Here is a 16252-nt window from a genome sequence, read left to right as displayed (position 1 = left end):
CATCTGGCTGATGTGTCTGGAGACTGATTTGGATCAGGTTTCTGAAGGTCCTCATTTGAATCAGGTCCTACTACATGCACGTCAATGAACTTGTCAATAACTTCTCCACAGATCTGTTTTGTATCCGGTCCAACATTTTGGACCTGTGAAGACCTCCAGTACAGACAAACCTTGGGAGGGCAAAGGACAAAAAAAACAAAACAAATGGCAACATGTCCTCCAAATTAAATGACAAGATAAATGGTTTGAAAATGCTTTCCAAAGAGACCCATGGGACAAGATCACTTGTACTGCCTTCCAAATTGTGAAGGTCACAAAGTCAATCTTACTACTTCTAATACTACTACTAATACTAATACTACTACCAACACCAAATGCAGGTGGAAAAGCCTGGTTTGCTCGACAGAAGTAACAACTCCCTTTGTTATGCCATTGGACCATCTTTGTCTTAATAAATATTCACAGCGGTATACATTTTCAAAGTAGAACAGCCTTAGCTCTACATGTCAGTTAAATGTAACCATCTGTTGTATTCAGACGTATGAAGAAAAGACTGATGATGTCGTTTTTCCTGTTAAAGGGATAGTTCGGAATTTTGGACATAAGACCTATAAGTCAGCCGGTGTGTTAGACGTGTTCAAGACATTTCATTCAGTTCTTCTAGTTACCGAGTTTGCTTGTGCTATGGCTAGCGCAAGTCAATCGTTCTAGTTAGCCAGGCATTAAAAACATTCTTGCCCACTCCACAGTGCACCCAAGGCAAATCAATTAAAACACTAGACTGTCGATGTACATCTCTGTGTTGATAGAATAATATTTGAAACAAAACTAACCTCGCATCACATGAATCATCCATTTTTTGAGGGACTAGTTTCTCAGCAGCAGCGGAATTTTACTTTGCTCCGTCGGACTCAAAACTCTTAAGACGCGCCGCCCGAAATACTGCCCGTAAATAGGCAATCGAACCGGGCCGAACTGTCGGCACTTATACCCCAGGGCTGTCTGAAAAGCCCTCGGAGCTCACTCAAACACCAGGCAGCCCACGGCCACGTGAACCCACAATTACGCACCGCGAACCCGAACCTCTGCTCCATCCGGAGAACCGTAAACCCTCGGACGTGTTGTGGGGGATTCCCTCCTGGCACCACCAGTCTCCATTTGTTCGGTCCCGGTTCTCAGCTCCAGCAGGGGCTATCTCGGTCCCCACAGACGCTCGTTCACGTTCTGCCCTTTTGAGCATCCCTCTCGTGCAATTCTTCCTCTGTATATTCAGGCTTGTACAGGTACGGTTGGGTTTGGGTGGAAAAAAAACTCCTCATCAGAGTCTTCAAAAGTTTCAGTATATTCTCCAAAAGTGTCCATTTCTGTGAGATTGAAGAAACTAGCACTGCAGGCTACTCTGCGTCTGTAGCAATGACAGCAGGTAAACAAACTATTATAGAACCGGTAACTTATAAGTGCTAGGTGATATCACTCCGCCGCTGCCATAGCCTATAGGAAATATGACACGCTGCTGCTGCTGCTGAGACATAAATCCTTAGAAATGCAAGGTTGGTTTTATTTCAAACATTCTATCAACACATATGTACATCGATAGTCTGCCGTTACAATTGATTTGCCTCGGATGCACTGTGGAGTGGGCAGGACTGTTTTTAATGCCTGTCTAACTAGAACCATTGACTTGCGCTAGCCATAGCACAAGCGAACTCGGCAACTAGAAGAACTGAATGAAATTTCTTGAAAACGTCTCCAGACGTCTCGAACACACCGGCTCACTTGGAAAATAGGTCTGAACTATCCCTTTAAGTCTCCGAAGGGAGTTCTTTGGTCAGAACCGCCCCTAGATGTGATGGGATCCCCCGCCGTGTTGCTGTTGATGCCTTTCATGTGGAATTGTTGTCCCCCGCAGTTTTGGTAACGGCTTGCAAAAAAAAAAAAAGAATAGAAAACTCGCAAAACTCAACCTCATGTCAGCTCCGGCGGGTATTTTTCTCTTCAGGAAGAAAATGTTTTGCTGGTTGAAATGTAGGATGTGAGTTTGAGAGCAGGAGAGCAGAATTGTGCTTCGAGCGAGGCATCGGATCCCTACTCACTCCGGATCCTCCTGCTTTGAGAAATCTGCATTGTGCATATCAGAGCATAAAACGGCGCTAAATGCTTGTGATTAAGCCGTCGCACCACCGGGAAGAAAGTTGGATGGATGAAACATGCCGAGACACTGTGACCCGCAGGGCTAATGACTCACAAGTCTGTCATCTCTCCTGTGAATGTTCATTCCCCGTGTACTATGCCACTGTGTACGAGCACAATATAAACCTGTGTGTGTGTGTGTGTGTGTGTGTGTGTGTGTGTGTGTGTTTGTGTTTGCATCAGTCATGCATGACATCCAAGCTCCTCTGCACAGCAATGGAATTCACACACTTTTTTTTTTTTAATCTCAGCAAAATCCTCTCAGCTGTTACATCCATCCCTCTACTCCCCCAACACACACGCACACACACACACATATGCACACACACGCACTCGCCAGCTTCGCCATAGACTTTGGAACTCACTGTTGCCATGGCGATGGAATAGAGCACGCTCTCTCGCATCGACTGTTCTTTTCTGTTGCTTTACATCCCTCTCTCTCTCTCTCTCTCTCTCTCTCTCTCTCTCTCTCTGAGGAGGCAAACCAGCGTCTCTTCTTCTGACAGGGGGCTCGTTTTCTCCCGCCGGCATCAGGTTTTGGATGTTTGCTTGTTTTCTTCATTCAAAGACACATCGGTTGCCGTGTAGGAAACATGTCTGTGTGGGTTTCTGCTCAGGAGCATCTCCCCGTTTCAAGACTCACAACACGTTCCTCAATCGAAGCCATCCTTTCTCTCACTCTGTCCTTTTCTTCACTCTTCCTCATCTTCTGCTTGTTTGATGCCTCTCTCCCTGTCTTTGCAATCTTCTCTCTCACTCTCTTTCATCTGTTCTTCACTCCACCCTCCTCACGCCTCTTTCTTCCTTCTCTCGGTATCTAAGATGACAATTCAATGAGAGGAGTGGACGCCAAGTGAAGTATCTCCCCCCCCCCCCACCCCCAACCCCCCGCTCGCTGGAAAGGAGAGAAGGAGTGCTCAAGGTAAAGAGAGGACAGGGAGAAGAGGAAGAAGAAACGGAGGAACAAAGAAGGGACGAGAAGTGAGGGAGAGGCAGAGGGAACGGGAGGGAAAGCGGAGGATAAACGGTGGATGGAGGCGGCTCGGACCGGGGCTACGGAGCGCTCTTCACCAACGAAGAAGAAGAACAGCAGCAGCAGCAGCAGGGGGGAGAAGAGATGGAGGCGAAAGGCAGAAACATGCCCTCAGGTAACACACACACACACACACACACACACACACACACAAGTGCATGCAGTTACACAAACAAACCACCAGATGCACATGTGGAGTCCTGTATGCACACACACACACACACACACACACCCACACACATAAATGACATGTATAAAAATGTTCTGACACACAAACAAGCATGAACAAACACAATTGTGGAGGAAACCTCTCACACACACACTCAGTGGAGAGCACAGGTCTGGACTCAGAGGGCAAGTGGTTTTAATGAATCTGCCCTGGCATCTGTGTAACCGAGCGAAGCATTTGCTCTCATTTAGAATGGAGGTTACTGAAGCGAGTTCTGACACTAGAAAAACATGTGGTGGTTTAATTGAACAGCTATTGAAATAATGAAATAATCTGCATGAAACTTGAAATATCAATCCGTTTGTTTAGTCGAGTTGTCTTTTCATGCAGGTGTAGCTCTGAAAAGGTGTCATTTTTTTATTTATTTTTTTATTTGTACGGGCAAAAATGTATTTAAGTGAACATTGTTGCCTGATCTGGCATAATAACAAACTGCAAGTGTGCTTGTAGTAAACACTGTCGATGCATAACGCTGCCATTTAACTGACTTGGGTTCGATACATTTTAGTATAAATATTCAGACTCTATCTAAAATGAAAGATGAATCTGCTCATAATGTTTGAGAGGACGTCGGTGTTCATTTACAGGCCAATCAGAAGCCTTTGTACGTCCAGCAGATGTGACTGGAACCGGTCCAGTGAGACCAGTATGGATGTATGGCCATGTTGCAGGTTGATGTGCTGCTCAGGGTTATACTTCACATTAGCATTGAGCAAAACGGTGGAAAAGTTCTTACAGTTAAAACGTGTGATCACTTCTGACCAGATCACTTAAGCCGTTGATTATAATAAGACTCAAACTACCACCTAATAGACATTTGCAGATTCATTACATGAGCATTAGATAATGAAACAGATGGTTTTGCTATTTACTGTTTCAAAATGCAGCACAGCCCTTTCAAGCGCTTTTCAAATAACAGTTTGCTGTACAAATGCATTCCTGTAGGCTACCGTGTATAATTCTAATACAATAAAATACAGTGTAGGATTGTGTCTTAAAATACCACTTTCAATACATTGTTATTGTTTAACAGGCCTGAAAACTATCAGCGATGATCTGGTAGAAGAGAGAGAAAACAAACATATTCATCAAATACAACATCAGGGGGTAAAGTTTTAAAAATAAATAGAAAAGTAGTAATGAATTGAAAAATGTAATCAATGGAAATCAATGTGTGATATTGGGCTGCAAAACAAATTGACTTGAATTTATTTAAATACTCACAAATTTGGAATCTGTGAATTTCGTCTTGATAATAGTTCTGAATTAATGTGTAGACACAAAAAATGATTGACACATTGTTTCAACACTAATATTGTCTTTTTTTCCGGTGAAAGTGCACATTTTGAATAATATCGATATTTCTAACCTACAATTAACATTTCAGGTTTTTTATTCATTGTTGCTGATGCCTTTCTCTCACCATCTCATTCACTCTGAAAAAAAACCCTACAAGATTCACATTTAGGTTTGTGTTTCTTTCCACAAAATTAGAAATAAGAAGAAATTATACAAAAAAAAGTTATTGTAAAGGATTAGTTTTCACGAGTCAATTACACCTTAATTAGAGAATAAACAATACCTCAGATGTACCACAGTAAAAATATTCCATAAAAGAAAATTATCATAAAATATTTCTGTCTGATTCACCATCCAGCACTGTGACTTCTCCCTGCAGCCTGTTTGGAACTTACCTCATGCGGCAGTTGGGGGTCAGATTCAGGGTCAGAGTACCAGTGGTCTCTCTGTTATTTTGGGATTTGTGTTGCCATGGAAACACCCCTCAGGCCAACTGAATTAGCTTAATAGTTTAAAAAGCCCACGCTGGGGTTGATATTTTCTGTGCGATCGATTTGTTTACATTAACCTTCCATTTGTGGAACGCAGGAAATGGCAGAAAGAGGTCGTCTGGCCTGCAAAACACGTTTTCATGCTGTTCAAGTGGTTGAGACACTAAATGGTTAAAAGGATACGATGCAGATCCCGCCTCCATCTTCTCTCTCCTTGGATGTTTCATTGATGTTCCCTGAAGCACAACAGATGTGTTAGATCTCAATATCCCTGTTCCTCCAGTCGTCCATTCTCGTCTCATCATCCTCCTGCATTTATAATCATTTATATTAATTTATGTGGTGTAGCGGGTAGCACGGTCGCCTCACAGCGAGAGGGTCCCAGGTTTGATTCCTGGCTCGGGTTCCTTCTGTGTGGAGTTTGCATGTTCTCTCCATGTCAGCATGGGTTCTCTCCGGGTTCCTCCCATAGTCCAAAGACATGCAGGATAGACCTGTCTGTCTGTACATGTCAGCCCTGTGATAGACTGGTTACCTGTCTGACTCTACATGTCAGCCCTGTGATAGACTGGTTACCTGTCTGTCTCTACATGTCAGCCCTGTGATAGACTGGTTACCTGTCTGTCTCTACATGTCAGCCCTGTGATAGACTGGTTACCTGTCTGACTCTACATGTCAGCCCTGTGATAGACTGGTTACCTGTCTGTCTCTACATGTCAGCCCTGTGATAGACTGGTTACCTGTCTGTCTCTACATGTCAGCCCTGTGATAGACTGGTTACCTGTCTGTCTCTACATGTATCCCTGTGATAGACTGGTTACCTGTCTGTCTCTCCATGTCAGCCCTGTGATAGACTGGTTACCTGTCTGTCTCTACATGTCAGCCCTGTGATAGACTGGTTACCTGTCTGTCTCTACATGTCAGCCCTGTGATAGACTGGTTACCTGTCTGTCTCTACATGTCAGCCCTGTGATAGACTGGTTACCTGTCTGTCTCTACATGTATCCCTGTGATAGACTGGTTACCTGTCTGTCTCTCCATGTCAGCCCTGTGATAGACTGGTTACCTGTCTGTCTCTACATGTCAGCCCTGTGATAGACTGGTTACCTGTCTGTCTCTACATGTCAGCCCTGTGATAGACTGGTTACCTGTCTGTCTCTACATGTCAGCCCTGTGATAGACTGGTTACCTGTCTGTCTCTACATGTATCCCTGTGATAGACTGGTTACCTGTCTGACTCTACATGTCAGCCCTGTGATAGACTGGTTACCTGTCTGTCTCTACATGTCAGCCCTGTGATAGACTGGTTACCTGTCTGTCTCTACATGTCAGCCCTGTGATAGACTGGTTACCTGTCTGTCTCTCCATGTCAGCCCTGTGATAGACTGGTTACCTGTCTGTCTCTACGGCCTTTGTCCAAGTTGAAGAATCAAGCTTGTGACTAGAAGAGAGACTGTATATAAAGATGGGCAACATGTCTCCACTTCCTCCCTTCCTCCTCATGGCCGCGCTTAAAATTACAAAATTAAAAACTTACTCTTTGAAAAACGTCTTCGTTTTGTAGCATAATGTCATCTGACTCGAGCAAAGAGTTGTGTGTGTGTGAGTTTGTGTGTGTGTGTGACACAAAAAAAGGCCAATTCTTGTCGCTCAGCATGAATCCAATAGGCCCAATTCACTAACTGCCATGAGACTGTGTTGCGAGGTGCACAGCCTGTTGAGGCTATGCTACCGACGTTAGCACCATGGTAGCTGTTTGGCTAGACTAAAAACAACAACTATATAATTTCTCTTTAAACATAATATGTTTAATTATCATGAATATTATTTATGTTACCTGAAGTCATGTTTCCACTGATTTCTCTGCTGTCAATGATTAACTTCCATGAATCCATGTGGAAATCATGTAAAAGACCAATGTCTTTTGAAGACTGCTCATTGACAGTTGTATTGCCATGTACGGCTGTGTGCTTTAGACATACGAGTGTGGTCTCTGTGTTCTTGTCAGATATCAGTTTCCTTCCCCGTCCGGCGATGGTCTGGTGTGAGCGGGGCATTCAGGTGCTGCTGACCACCATGGGGGCGTTTGCCGCCTTCGCCCTGATGACGGTGGCCATCGGCACAGACTACTGGCTGTACGCCCGCGCCTTCATCTGCAACAGTACGGCCAACTCGTCCCAGGAGGACTCCAACAACAAAGACAAGAAGGACCCCGGGGCCCTCACCCACTCAGGTCTCTGGAGGATCTGCTGCCTGGAAGGTACGGCTGGTTTTCAAGCGTAAAGGGGGGGTTGAATGTGTTTCTTATGCGTTGGTCACTGGAGGGTCTCGTTGGGGGTCAATGTGCTCATCAGTGTAATCAGAACAGACATAAATAGGTGTTCTCTTACTCACACACACACTTTTGTTTATCTGCTCTTTAACCTTTTGGATGCGGTATGAGGTCAGTTATGAGAATTCAGCCCAGTCACTAGGAAAAAATGTTAATGGCATCATACATTTCTGCAAATCGCGAATACGTTGAATTTATTGAATTTCTACCTTTTTTTGCAGCAGAGCAGGTGGTGGATGGGTCAAACAAACATAGGACTTGCACGCATGATGCATGTTGTCACACGTGAAACCAAAAGAAACTACTGGCTTAATGCTAGATACGTAATGTTTTGCGGGAAAAAAGTCCACTTAGAACGTTTTTTTTTATTTATTTACAGCTATGGCTGTTATGTTGCATTGTCAAACGAAAAATAAAAGTGTACTTTATGTTTTTTTTACGTAATATCACATAAGAAAGTCCACTAAGGGCTGTTCTTTTTTTCAAGGTTGTTCCGTTAAATTGTTACTTATTTATGGGTACAATTGTTACGTTGCGTCGTTATTTGTATTATCATAACACAAACCGTAATATCGTTTCAAACTGTAACCGAGTAGATTTGTTGAAGCAGATTCACGGCGTGTATTTTCGGTTCAGAAACGTCGTCATTCAACGTATCTTGTGGTTTGTGGAAACGTACCGCACCAACACCTTTTCTGTCGACTATTGAAGAATTCGGTCTCATCGTTGGTCAGACGCAGCACAAGTTGATGAACTCTGGCAGTGACCGTGTGAGACGTTATAAAAGCCTCCATGACCTCCCGTGAGCTGAGCTGAGCTTTGCCTCATGTTTCCCCTACTGCACTTGTTCTTCTACTTTTGTGCTCAGACACAGACAGACACACACACACACACACACACACACACACACACACACACGCACACACTTATCCATACACTTGTACTATGCATTCAACATAAAGCTCATCACGAGGCCCCAGAGCTCAAATATGAGCGGTGACTCATTCCTTTCCCTGCATCGCTGCAGCTGACAGCCAGGTTGGATAGGACAGCACACACACACATACACAAGATGAGGTTTCCAGGCCGAGCTATCTATTATAAAGGTTCTTCTTTTTTAGTTAAAGGGGTGACAAGTTGCATTTTAATGCCAGTAAATTACCACATTCATTTTGAGGCAGGAGTATAATTATCATAAACAAGAAGACAGCAGCCCTTTGACTGCGGTTTCTGCTGCATGCAATGAGACAGAAGGAGACAATTTCAATTTCTAGCTTCACATTTTTCATCCACAATAGTCCACAGACAGTTCATCTTGTAATAGTCATTTTTGCAAGCTTTTTTACTAGAGCCCGACTGATATATCGGACGATATTAGGCATTTTCCAAACTATCGGTATCGGCATTTATAATGGCCGATAAATTAATACGAAACACCCTCATAAAACTGTCCCCAGTCTTGTTCGAAATTATATTTATGAAGCTTACCAAGTCTTTCAATACTGGTAACTTTGTGTTTGGTTGTTGTTGTTATTATTGTGTTTTTGTTCAAAGGACGTTTTATATATTCAGTTTGTATTTTCATACATTTTATTTATCAGAACTTTAATATATTTTGATGTTCCTCTGTTCCGTTGTGACAATAAAATAAACAAGTTTAATTTTAAACTACATTATCATATCATTTTTGTGATTACTACAAATAACTAATGTTGAAATCTGAAATCTGTTAATGTTTTGTTACGCGTTTCTGAAATAAAGAAAATATCGGCCGATATATTGGAATATCGGATTTTTAAATCAACAAACATTTGTATCGGTATCGGCCTTCAGAATCCTTTATCGGTCGGGCTCTATTTTTTACACATGGAAAGCCCTCTTGTTCTTGGTAGTGTGATTCGCTCTGCAAGGCTGTCATACACCTGTCTCTGCGGATGTGGCAGAGCATTAGCTTTTATTGTTGCCGAGTAGCTTTTTCAGAAATCATCCCAACGTCTGTCCACTGGACCCATTTGTGGATTTCTCTTCCTTACCAGTTCCTGGTCCCGTCATATTATTAATTCTGTCCCACAGCTGCCGTGATGTGTGCAATATTCTGTCTTGGAAAGATCTGACTTTGTTTCAGGTTGTTCTCGGCTCGATGTTTTGTTTGCACACGTGTGTACTGAACTGCTTTTCACATTCTTTTTAATGTTTTTGTTTTTTTCCTGGTCTTTAATCTTATTGCAAGAGAAACATGGGATCTCTCTCGTTTCCTCTTGATGTTTATTTTGTCCATGAGATGCACAAACAGCTGTCAAGGTGAACAAATATTCCCTCTCAATAAGAAGTTATGATGTACAAAACAGAAGCAGAGTGATGTTTCCAGTATCTCGTAACGGCACACGGTGGAAGCATCCAGCATTCGTTTAGGGGATAATTCCAGATTACTATTTGATTCTAGGTGATTTGGCATCACGGAGGAATGATTTTCACCTGCAAATATGTGCCTTCATCTCCCATCATATTCTTGTGTATATTATTTTTAATATTTTGTATTGCTTTACTGGCTCAAGAGATGGTAATGTTGGATCACCCCACTACTTTGAGACTCTTCGGTATTTTTCAACATTAAAACCAACTACTTCCCCATTTTTGTGTCTAAGTGACGAATGGAGACGACTATTTCTGAAACTGGTGCAATATTTAGTGAAAATGCTGCAAAACCAGTTGGAAATTGTGCAGCATTGGTGTAACGTTACATCCATGACGAGTTCTTGTTTTTCACCACTGACAGGTTCAGATTGATATTATAACGTTATGTCATGTAACATCATAGGAAGGACCCTTCAGACAAGTAATACATTTTCTTTACCTTCTTTTACATTTGATCTGGTCTGTTTGTTATTGTCTTCTGAAATCTGAATATCGGACGGCAAGAGTTCCCTCTATCTGACTTTTAATGTCCAGAAACCCGTAACGATACCTGGGCTTCGGGTATCTGCCAATACAGCGTAACTGATCTGATACTTTGGAGAAGAGACAGGGATCCATGTTTTATGTGGAACATCAGGCAATTGCTTTGCTGACTTAATAAAATAAAATGTATATACATAGATATACATGTAATTAATTGTTATTTATTAATAAAATGGTATCCGATCGGCTCATTGTCACGATACCTCATTCAACAATTTGAGTCAGTCATTTGAGCAAGAACCACAGTCCTCCTTGAACGGGACTCTCTCTCCATAATATCTGACACAATAATAAGCTAATAAGCAAACCTATCAATGGCAAAAACCATCACTTTCAGTAAACGCAAATGATGGTGCCAGCTTGCCCTGATATGATTTAGCGACTGCCGTCTGCAGAATTCTCATTCAATATTTGACCATTTAAAGAGAAATTACGTCCCTGGATTATGCACACAAACATGGGGAAACAGTCCAGGTTGAAGATGAAAATTAATCATTCTGTCTTTCACCCGTTTGATCTCTGCCTCGCTCCTCTTCCTCACTCTCTCTTCTTCTTCCTCCCTGTCCTGTTATCCAGGCTTGAAGCGAGGTGTGTGTTCCCAGATCAATCATTTCCCAGACGACGCCGACTACGACCAAGATTCTGCAGAGTATCTGCTGCGTGAGTGGCACACACATTCGCAATGAATGACAGACGCACACACACACACACACAGAGACATTTTGACTTCACATGCACACATCTTAACGGAAAACAAGACACGTACAACACCACAGTCTCCATCACACACAGAGAGGACAGAAGGGGATGGTGGGCGGACATCAAAGCACGGATGTCAGATTCGAGCAAAGTGTTCCTGGAGGTGTGTGTAAGTGTCTGCAGAGTGTGTGTGTGTGTGTGTGTGTGTGTGTGTGTGTGTGTGTGTGTGTGTGTGTGTTTAAATGCTCAGGTGCATGGGGTTGGGAGTCTGGGGGTGTACAGAAAGCTATTTTTTTTTTTCACAGATGGATTGAAAGAACAGCCTTCACTAATGGATTATTCTCAGCTCAGGATTCAGGTTTCACATCCTGCCTCCATTGTGATAGAAAATGCTGTTCATACAGCCTTGAACCTTTTTTTTTTTAGTATATGGTCCATCCATGTATTAGATTAAGATACATTTATTTCTGTGAAGGACTGAACAAGATATCGTTCACATCTCCAAAGGCTGCACAATCTTTTCAATTTCCTCTTAATAACAGAAAATGATTAGAATTCAGAGCAAAGGGGCGACCCTGATGCATGCTCAATATTTTCCTTTTTAACTTGAGTGACAGCCAAATTCAATGGTAGTCCTGAAAATGTACCAAAAAAAAAACCTTTTTGTTGCAATACTAACAAAACATTTCTTGTATTGGCCCAAAAGCCCCACCAAGTCCACTAACATCTATGAGCACGTTTCTTGTCATGCATTAAAGATCAATGTCCAATCAGTTCTGATGCTAAATGAATTTGCCAGTGCTGCTATTTTGACGGAGGAAGATGATCTCTCCTGCTGTGGAGCCGTGCTAGCTGAGCCTACATGTACCAGGATGCATTGTGTTACATCTGACAGACAAAATAAACTCACAAAATGCCAATGAATGGCAAAATTCTTAGACTTGAGCTGAAGAATACAAGCGTACACCTCCTGAATTTTGTCGTCTGTGTCGTCATCTGTGACAGCATCCAACAAAAGCGACTTACACTGACATTCATTATACACTGTCAAATGTCCTTTTTTACACATCTTCGTCCGTAACGTCATCTGAACTCACATTTTGGCACGTCTTGGAAACGCAACACAAAAGACGAGGACGAGGATGTTTTTCGGGTCATTGTGTCCCTTAGATACCAACTCTGAGAACTCTACTCTGTGATTCCTCTCTAAAAGTGTGACACCGGGACAACACATTTTGCAGCTGAACCTCAGAGACACAAATGACATCACTAACAGCCACAGGCACTCTTCTCACTTTATACTCAACCCAATTTAGAAAATCAGACAAATTTGATTTTCCTTTATGGATTGGATTTGGTCTAAACAAAAGCCCAAAACACAAAGATGTTCAACGTATAATTACATGTGATGAAAGAAGCACATTTTGGACAACCGAGGAGCTAGGAACTAGTTTCAAATTTTTTCTTTCAAAATGGTTGAAATCAGAAAGTAGGAGGTCATTATCAGTCGACTAATTATTCTGTTGAGGTACCACACAGTCAGGGTTTGTCCCCCGAGCACCAAAATCACCACAAATCCCCTACAGCTCGGCAATCGTTCTCATCATCTAGGTAATCAATAGATTGTGCTGAAGAGACAGACGCCACCCACGCAGCCCCTTTCCTCTTAAAAACAAACCTCAGCTGTGTGATGAGTCTGACAGAAGCCTCTATGAATATATGCTTATCACAGCATTATCGCTTCCCTTCAGAAGCAAACGAAAGCTTGAAAAGTCACCTTCAGAACTACAAGGCTCTGCTTCCTCCACGCGAGGAGCGAATCAGCATGTGCATCTCTTATAACGTCTCACTACGGCTTAAAGGCTCTGAGGTGTCTGCGGAGGAATTTCATGTAGAGGGGTTTTACATGATGTAATGCAACCTGCAGCCATGCTGAAGGTCCTGTCACAGCAAACACAACCCTGTAGAAAACAATGCTTTTATGGGACTCGCTCATCTAGGGCTTCCAGGGCTTGTTCGCCGGGCATGATCCAGGAAGAGCGTTCGGCTGCCAAACTAGGTAAGGTTACTGGGTTTACCTGTTGTCTCGCAGCCCTGGCTCTGTCCCAGTCCGTGGCCCGCTCAGCGTGGGTACAGCAAGTACAGTTCAATTGTTGACAGTTATAAACGTGGACAAGAACTATAAAACAAACTCCATGGGCTAGGAAGGAAAAGCTCCGGCCTTCTCAGCCGCGGCAAACAAAACTCCCTCCGGGTCACACACCTGCTCCAAACAAAAACCTCTCGTAATTCCTTCCTTTTCAAACCACCACCGGCTCTCGAGGTAAGCCCACCCCCCGAGCCTGACAGCCATACAGGACAGCCAATCGGAATACAGTGTGTGCCATGACAGTCCTGATTGGTCCTGCTCTAATCTGCTGTAAAATGCAGAGACTCAAACACTGTTTGTTTTCCAGCAGTTTAATGTTGTAATTCTATGAGCTTCTTAATTGGTAAAAGCAGGTTTTCGAAGAATATTTTAACCATTACTCCCTAATATGGACCTAAAGATACTGCATTCCTAATAATTCAACCTAATATCACCTATTCGTCCAACACAGTCAGTCTTTCTGTCAGTCTGGATGAAGTTATGCTACCACATGAAAGGTTTAGACAACACTTAGTTCAGGAAGCTTAGGTTTAGGAAAACCTCAAAAACTGCTTTGGGACACGAGGTCTAATGACTGAACGTCCTGCATTGTTGGACCCATCCTCCTCCCCCCCTGCCCTCCTTAAGTCGCCTTTCTCAATATGTAATACTTCCTCACAAGCTCTGGCCATTGCATAGTCACATTGATGCATTTAATCGATGTGTCCACCATGAAAACTATTGACTAATTCAGAACCAGCCGTGAGACTGAGATGTTTCACCAGACCCTTCTTTCCTTAAATCCGCCACATTCCCAGTTTGCATTGCAGGCTTTTAGTTCAAGGACATAAACAAAGCTATTCCAGAGCCACAAAGTATGTTGTGTACTAAATATTATGTAGGAAACTGATAAACAGATAGCTGCTGTTCCAGAGCCAAGTTGTAGTGTCAGCTATAGCACCTCCTGGTAACACTGTGTCTCTCAGGAGTGTCACGAGGCTGTTAACTTTGCACCTTCAAATGGTGTCGAACCTCTAAAAAAAACCCTCCTCACTTATTGTACTACACGAGTACAGACAACAAAGTCCAGAGTGAGTTGACATTTCAGGAAGCGATGCGAGGTGACACGTGTTTCTGTTGGCGTCCTCATCTGCAGGTGTGGTGCGAGCCTCCAGCATCTTCCCCATCCTCAGCGCCATACTGCTCCTGCTGGGCGGAGTCTGCGTGGCTTCCAGCAGCTTCTACAAGAGCAAAAGAAACATCATTCTGGGCGGAGGGATCCTCTTCGTAGCTGCAGGTAAGACTTCAGCTTCGGCAGGGAAATCTTCCACTCGTAGCCCAGAGATAAAGTTTCTTGTTTTCTCACTCTATAGGGAACAAAAATGATCCGTCTAATACAGGCATAATAAGAAATTCTTATGCATGACGTGCAGATTGATTTTCATATTGCTGCTTCTCCTCTGTATAATTGAAAGGAAACCGCTCCAGTATCCTCGCCTGGAAAACAATTTAATGAAGCTGCAGGTTAATGTGTCTCAGAGGAGCGCTTACAGTAAAAGTCTTTATTATATTTCTTCAGGCCTCAGCAACATCATCGGCGTGATCGTGTACATCTCAGCGGCGCTGAGCGACATCTCCCCCAAGAAGGACGAGGACAAGAAGTGGCACTACTCCTACGGCTGGTCCTTCTACTTCGGCGGGCTGTCCTTCATCCTGGCCGAGATGGTGGGCGTCCTCGCCGTCAACATCTACATCGAGAAGAACAAAGAGCTGCGCTGCCGCTCTCGCACCGACCTTTTCAAGAGCACCACGCACGCCATGCTGCGGCTGCCCAGCTACCGTTTCCGACGGCGCTCCCGCTCCAGCTCGCGCTCCACCGACCCGCCACGCTCGCAGGAGACCTCCCCCATCGCCACATCTAAGACCTTCAGCCTGCCGCCCTCCGCTCCACCCTTCTCCGTGGCCACCCTGCCCAACCCGCACCACACCAGCAGCAGCGGAAGCGGAGGGGGCGGGGGCGATATCTCCATGTACACCCTGACGAGGGACTCCAAGCTGGGCAGCCTGGGAGGTGGCGCCCCGCCTCTCTACGGCACGGTGGACCGCGCCACGCTGTACCAGCTCCACAACTACTTCCCAAAAGATTCCGGTGGCGGCGGAGGTGGAGCCGCGATAAGCGGTGGCACGCTCCCATCTCACTCAAAGTCCAACTTGGCGGCGGCCGCCGCCGTAGCCCAGAATGCGGCACCGCTGAATACCTCCACATCAGCCGCCACACCGGCCCAGCCGGCCCCGATATCTACTGCCACCATGGAGAGAGACAGGGGCAACATGGGAACCCTGGACCGACTGACGGCTAAAAGGGACAGAGATAGCAACTCAGATACACTCAACAGGAAAACTACACCCGTTTAAAAATAAAGAGAGGGTAAAAGAGGTTTCTGAGTTGAAAAGAAAGGAAGAGTAGGGCTGACACTTCAACGGTAATGTTTGTGTCTTTGAGCCTGGGGTATCGAGCTGCCATCATTACTTCCCAACATCATCAACAGTCATACAACACCTGACTATACATATACACAATTCATGGAGACTGCCTTAAAATGGTCATGAAAAACTCCAAACTTTTGAACCTGGAAAACCACTAAATCAGTGCTTTCTGGAATTCTTAAACTCATTTGAAACGCCATAAATAATGAAGTAAAAAAGTCCCAGATGGTATAAGCTCTGTTACATAAAAAAGAACAGAGAGCCACAGACGGGTACATTCAGCCAAGTAACACGCTGCTCAGTGATGACTTGACTGCCAATTCAAGGTCAACAGTTAGCTACTTAACCTCTGGTCCCAAGAGAGTGACCTCAGCCATAGCTAACCTACTGACACACACACACACAC

At 43.9% G+C, this 16252-nt stretch overlaps 1 protein-coding gene across 1 annotated transcript; it reads left to right on the top strand.

Moving 5' to 3' along the window:
- The first annotated feature begins 3222 nt into the window (after positions 1-3222).
- Positions 3223-15853, top strand: cacng8a (calcium channel, voltage-dependent, gamma subunit 8a). The gene is made up of 5 exons (XM_084032614.1): positions 3223-3338; positions 7251-7502; positions 11109-11192; positions 14516-14656; positions 14939-15853. Exons 1-5 carry the CDS (start codon positions 3308-3310, stop codon positions 15772-15774), a joined length of 1344 nt encoding a protein of 447 aa, XP_083888740.1. The 5' UTR covers positions 3223-3307; the 3' UTR covers positions 15775-15853.
- The last annotated feature ends 399 nt before the right edge of the window (positions 15854-16252 follow it).

Source organism: Eutrigla gurnardus (genome assembly GCF_963514095.1).
Source record: "Eutrigla gurnardus genome assembly, chromosome: 17".
Classification (NCBI taxonomy): domain Eukaryota; kingdom Metazoa; phylum Chordata; class Actinopteri; order Perciformes; family Triglidae; genus Eutrigla; species Eutrigla gurnardus.
The sequence above is the reverse complement of the archived record's forward strand: the minus strand, read 5'-3'. Positions and strand labels throughout refer to the sequence as shown.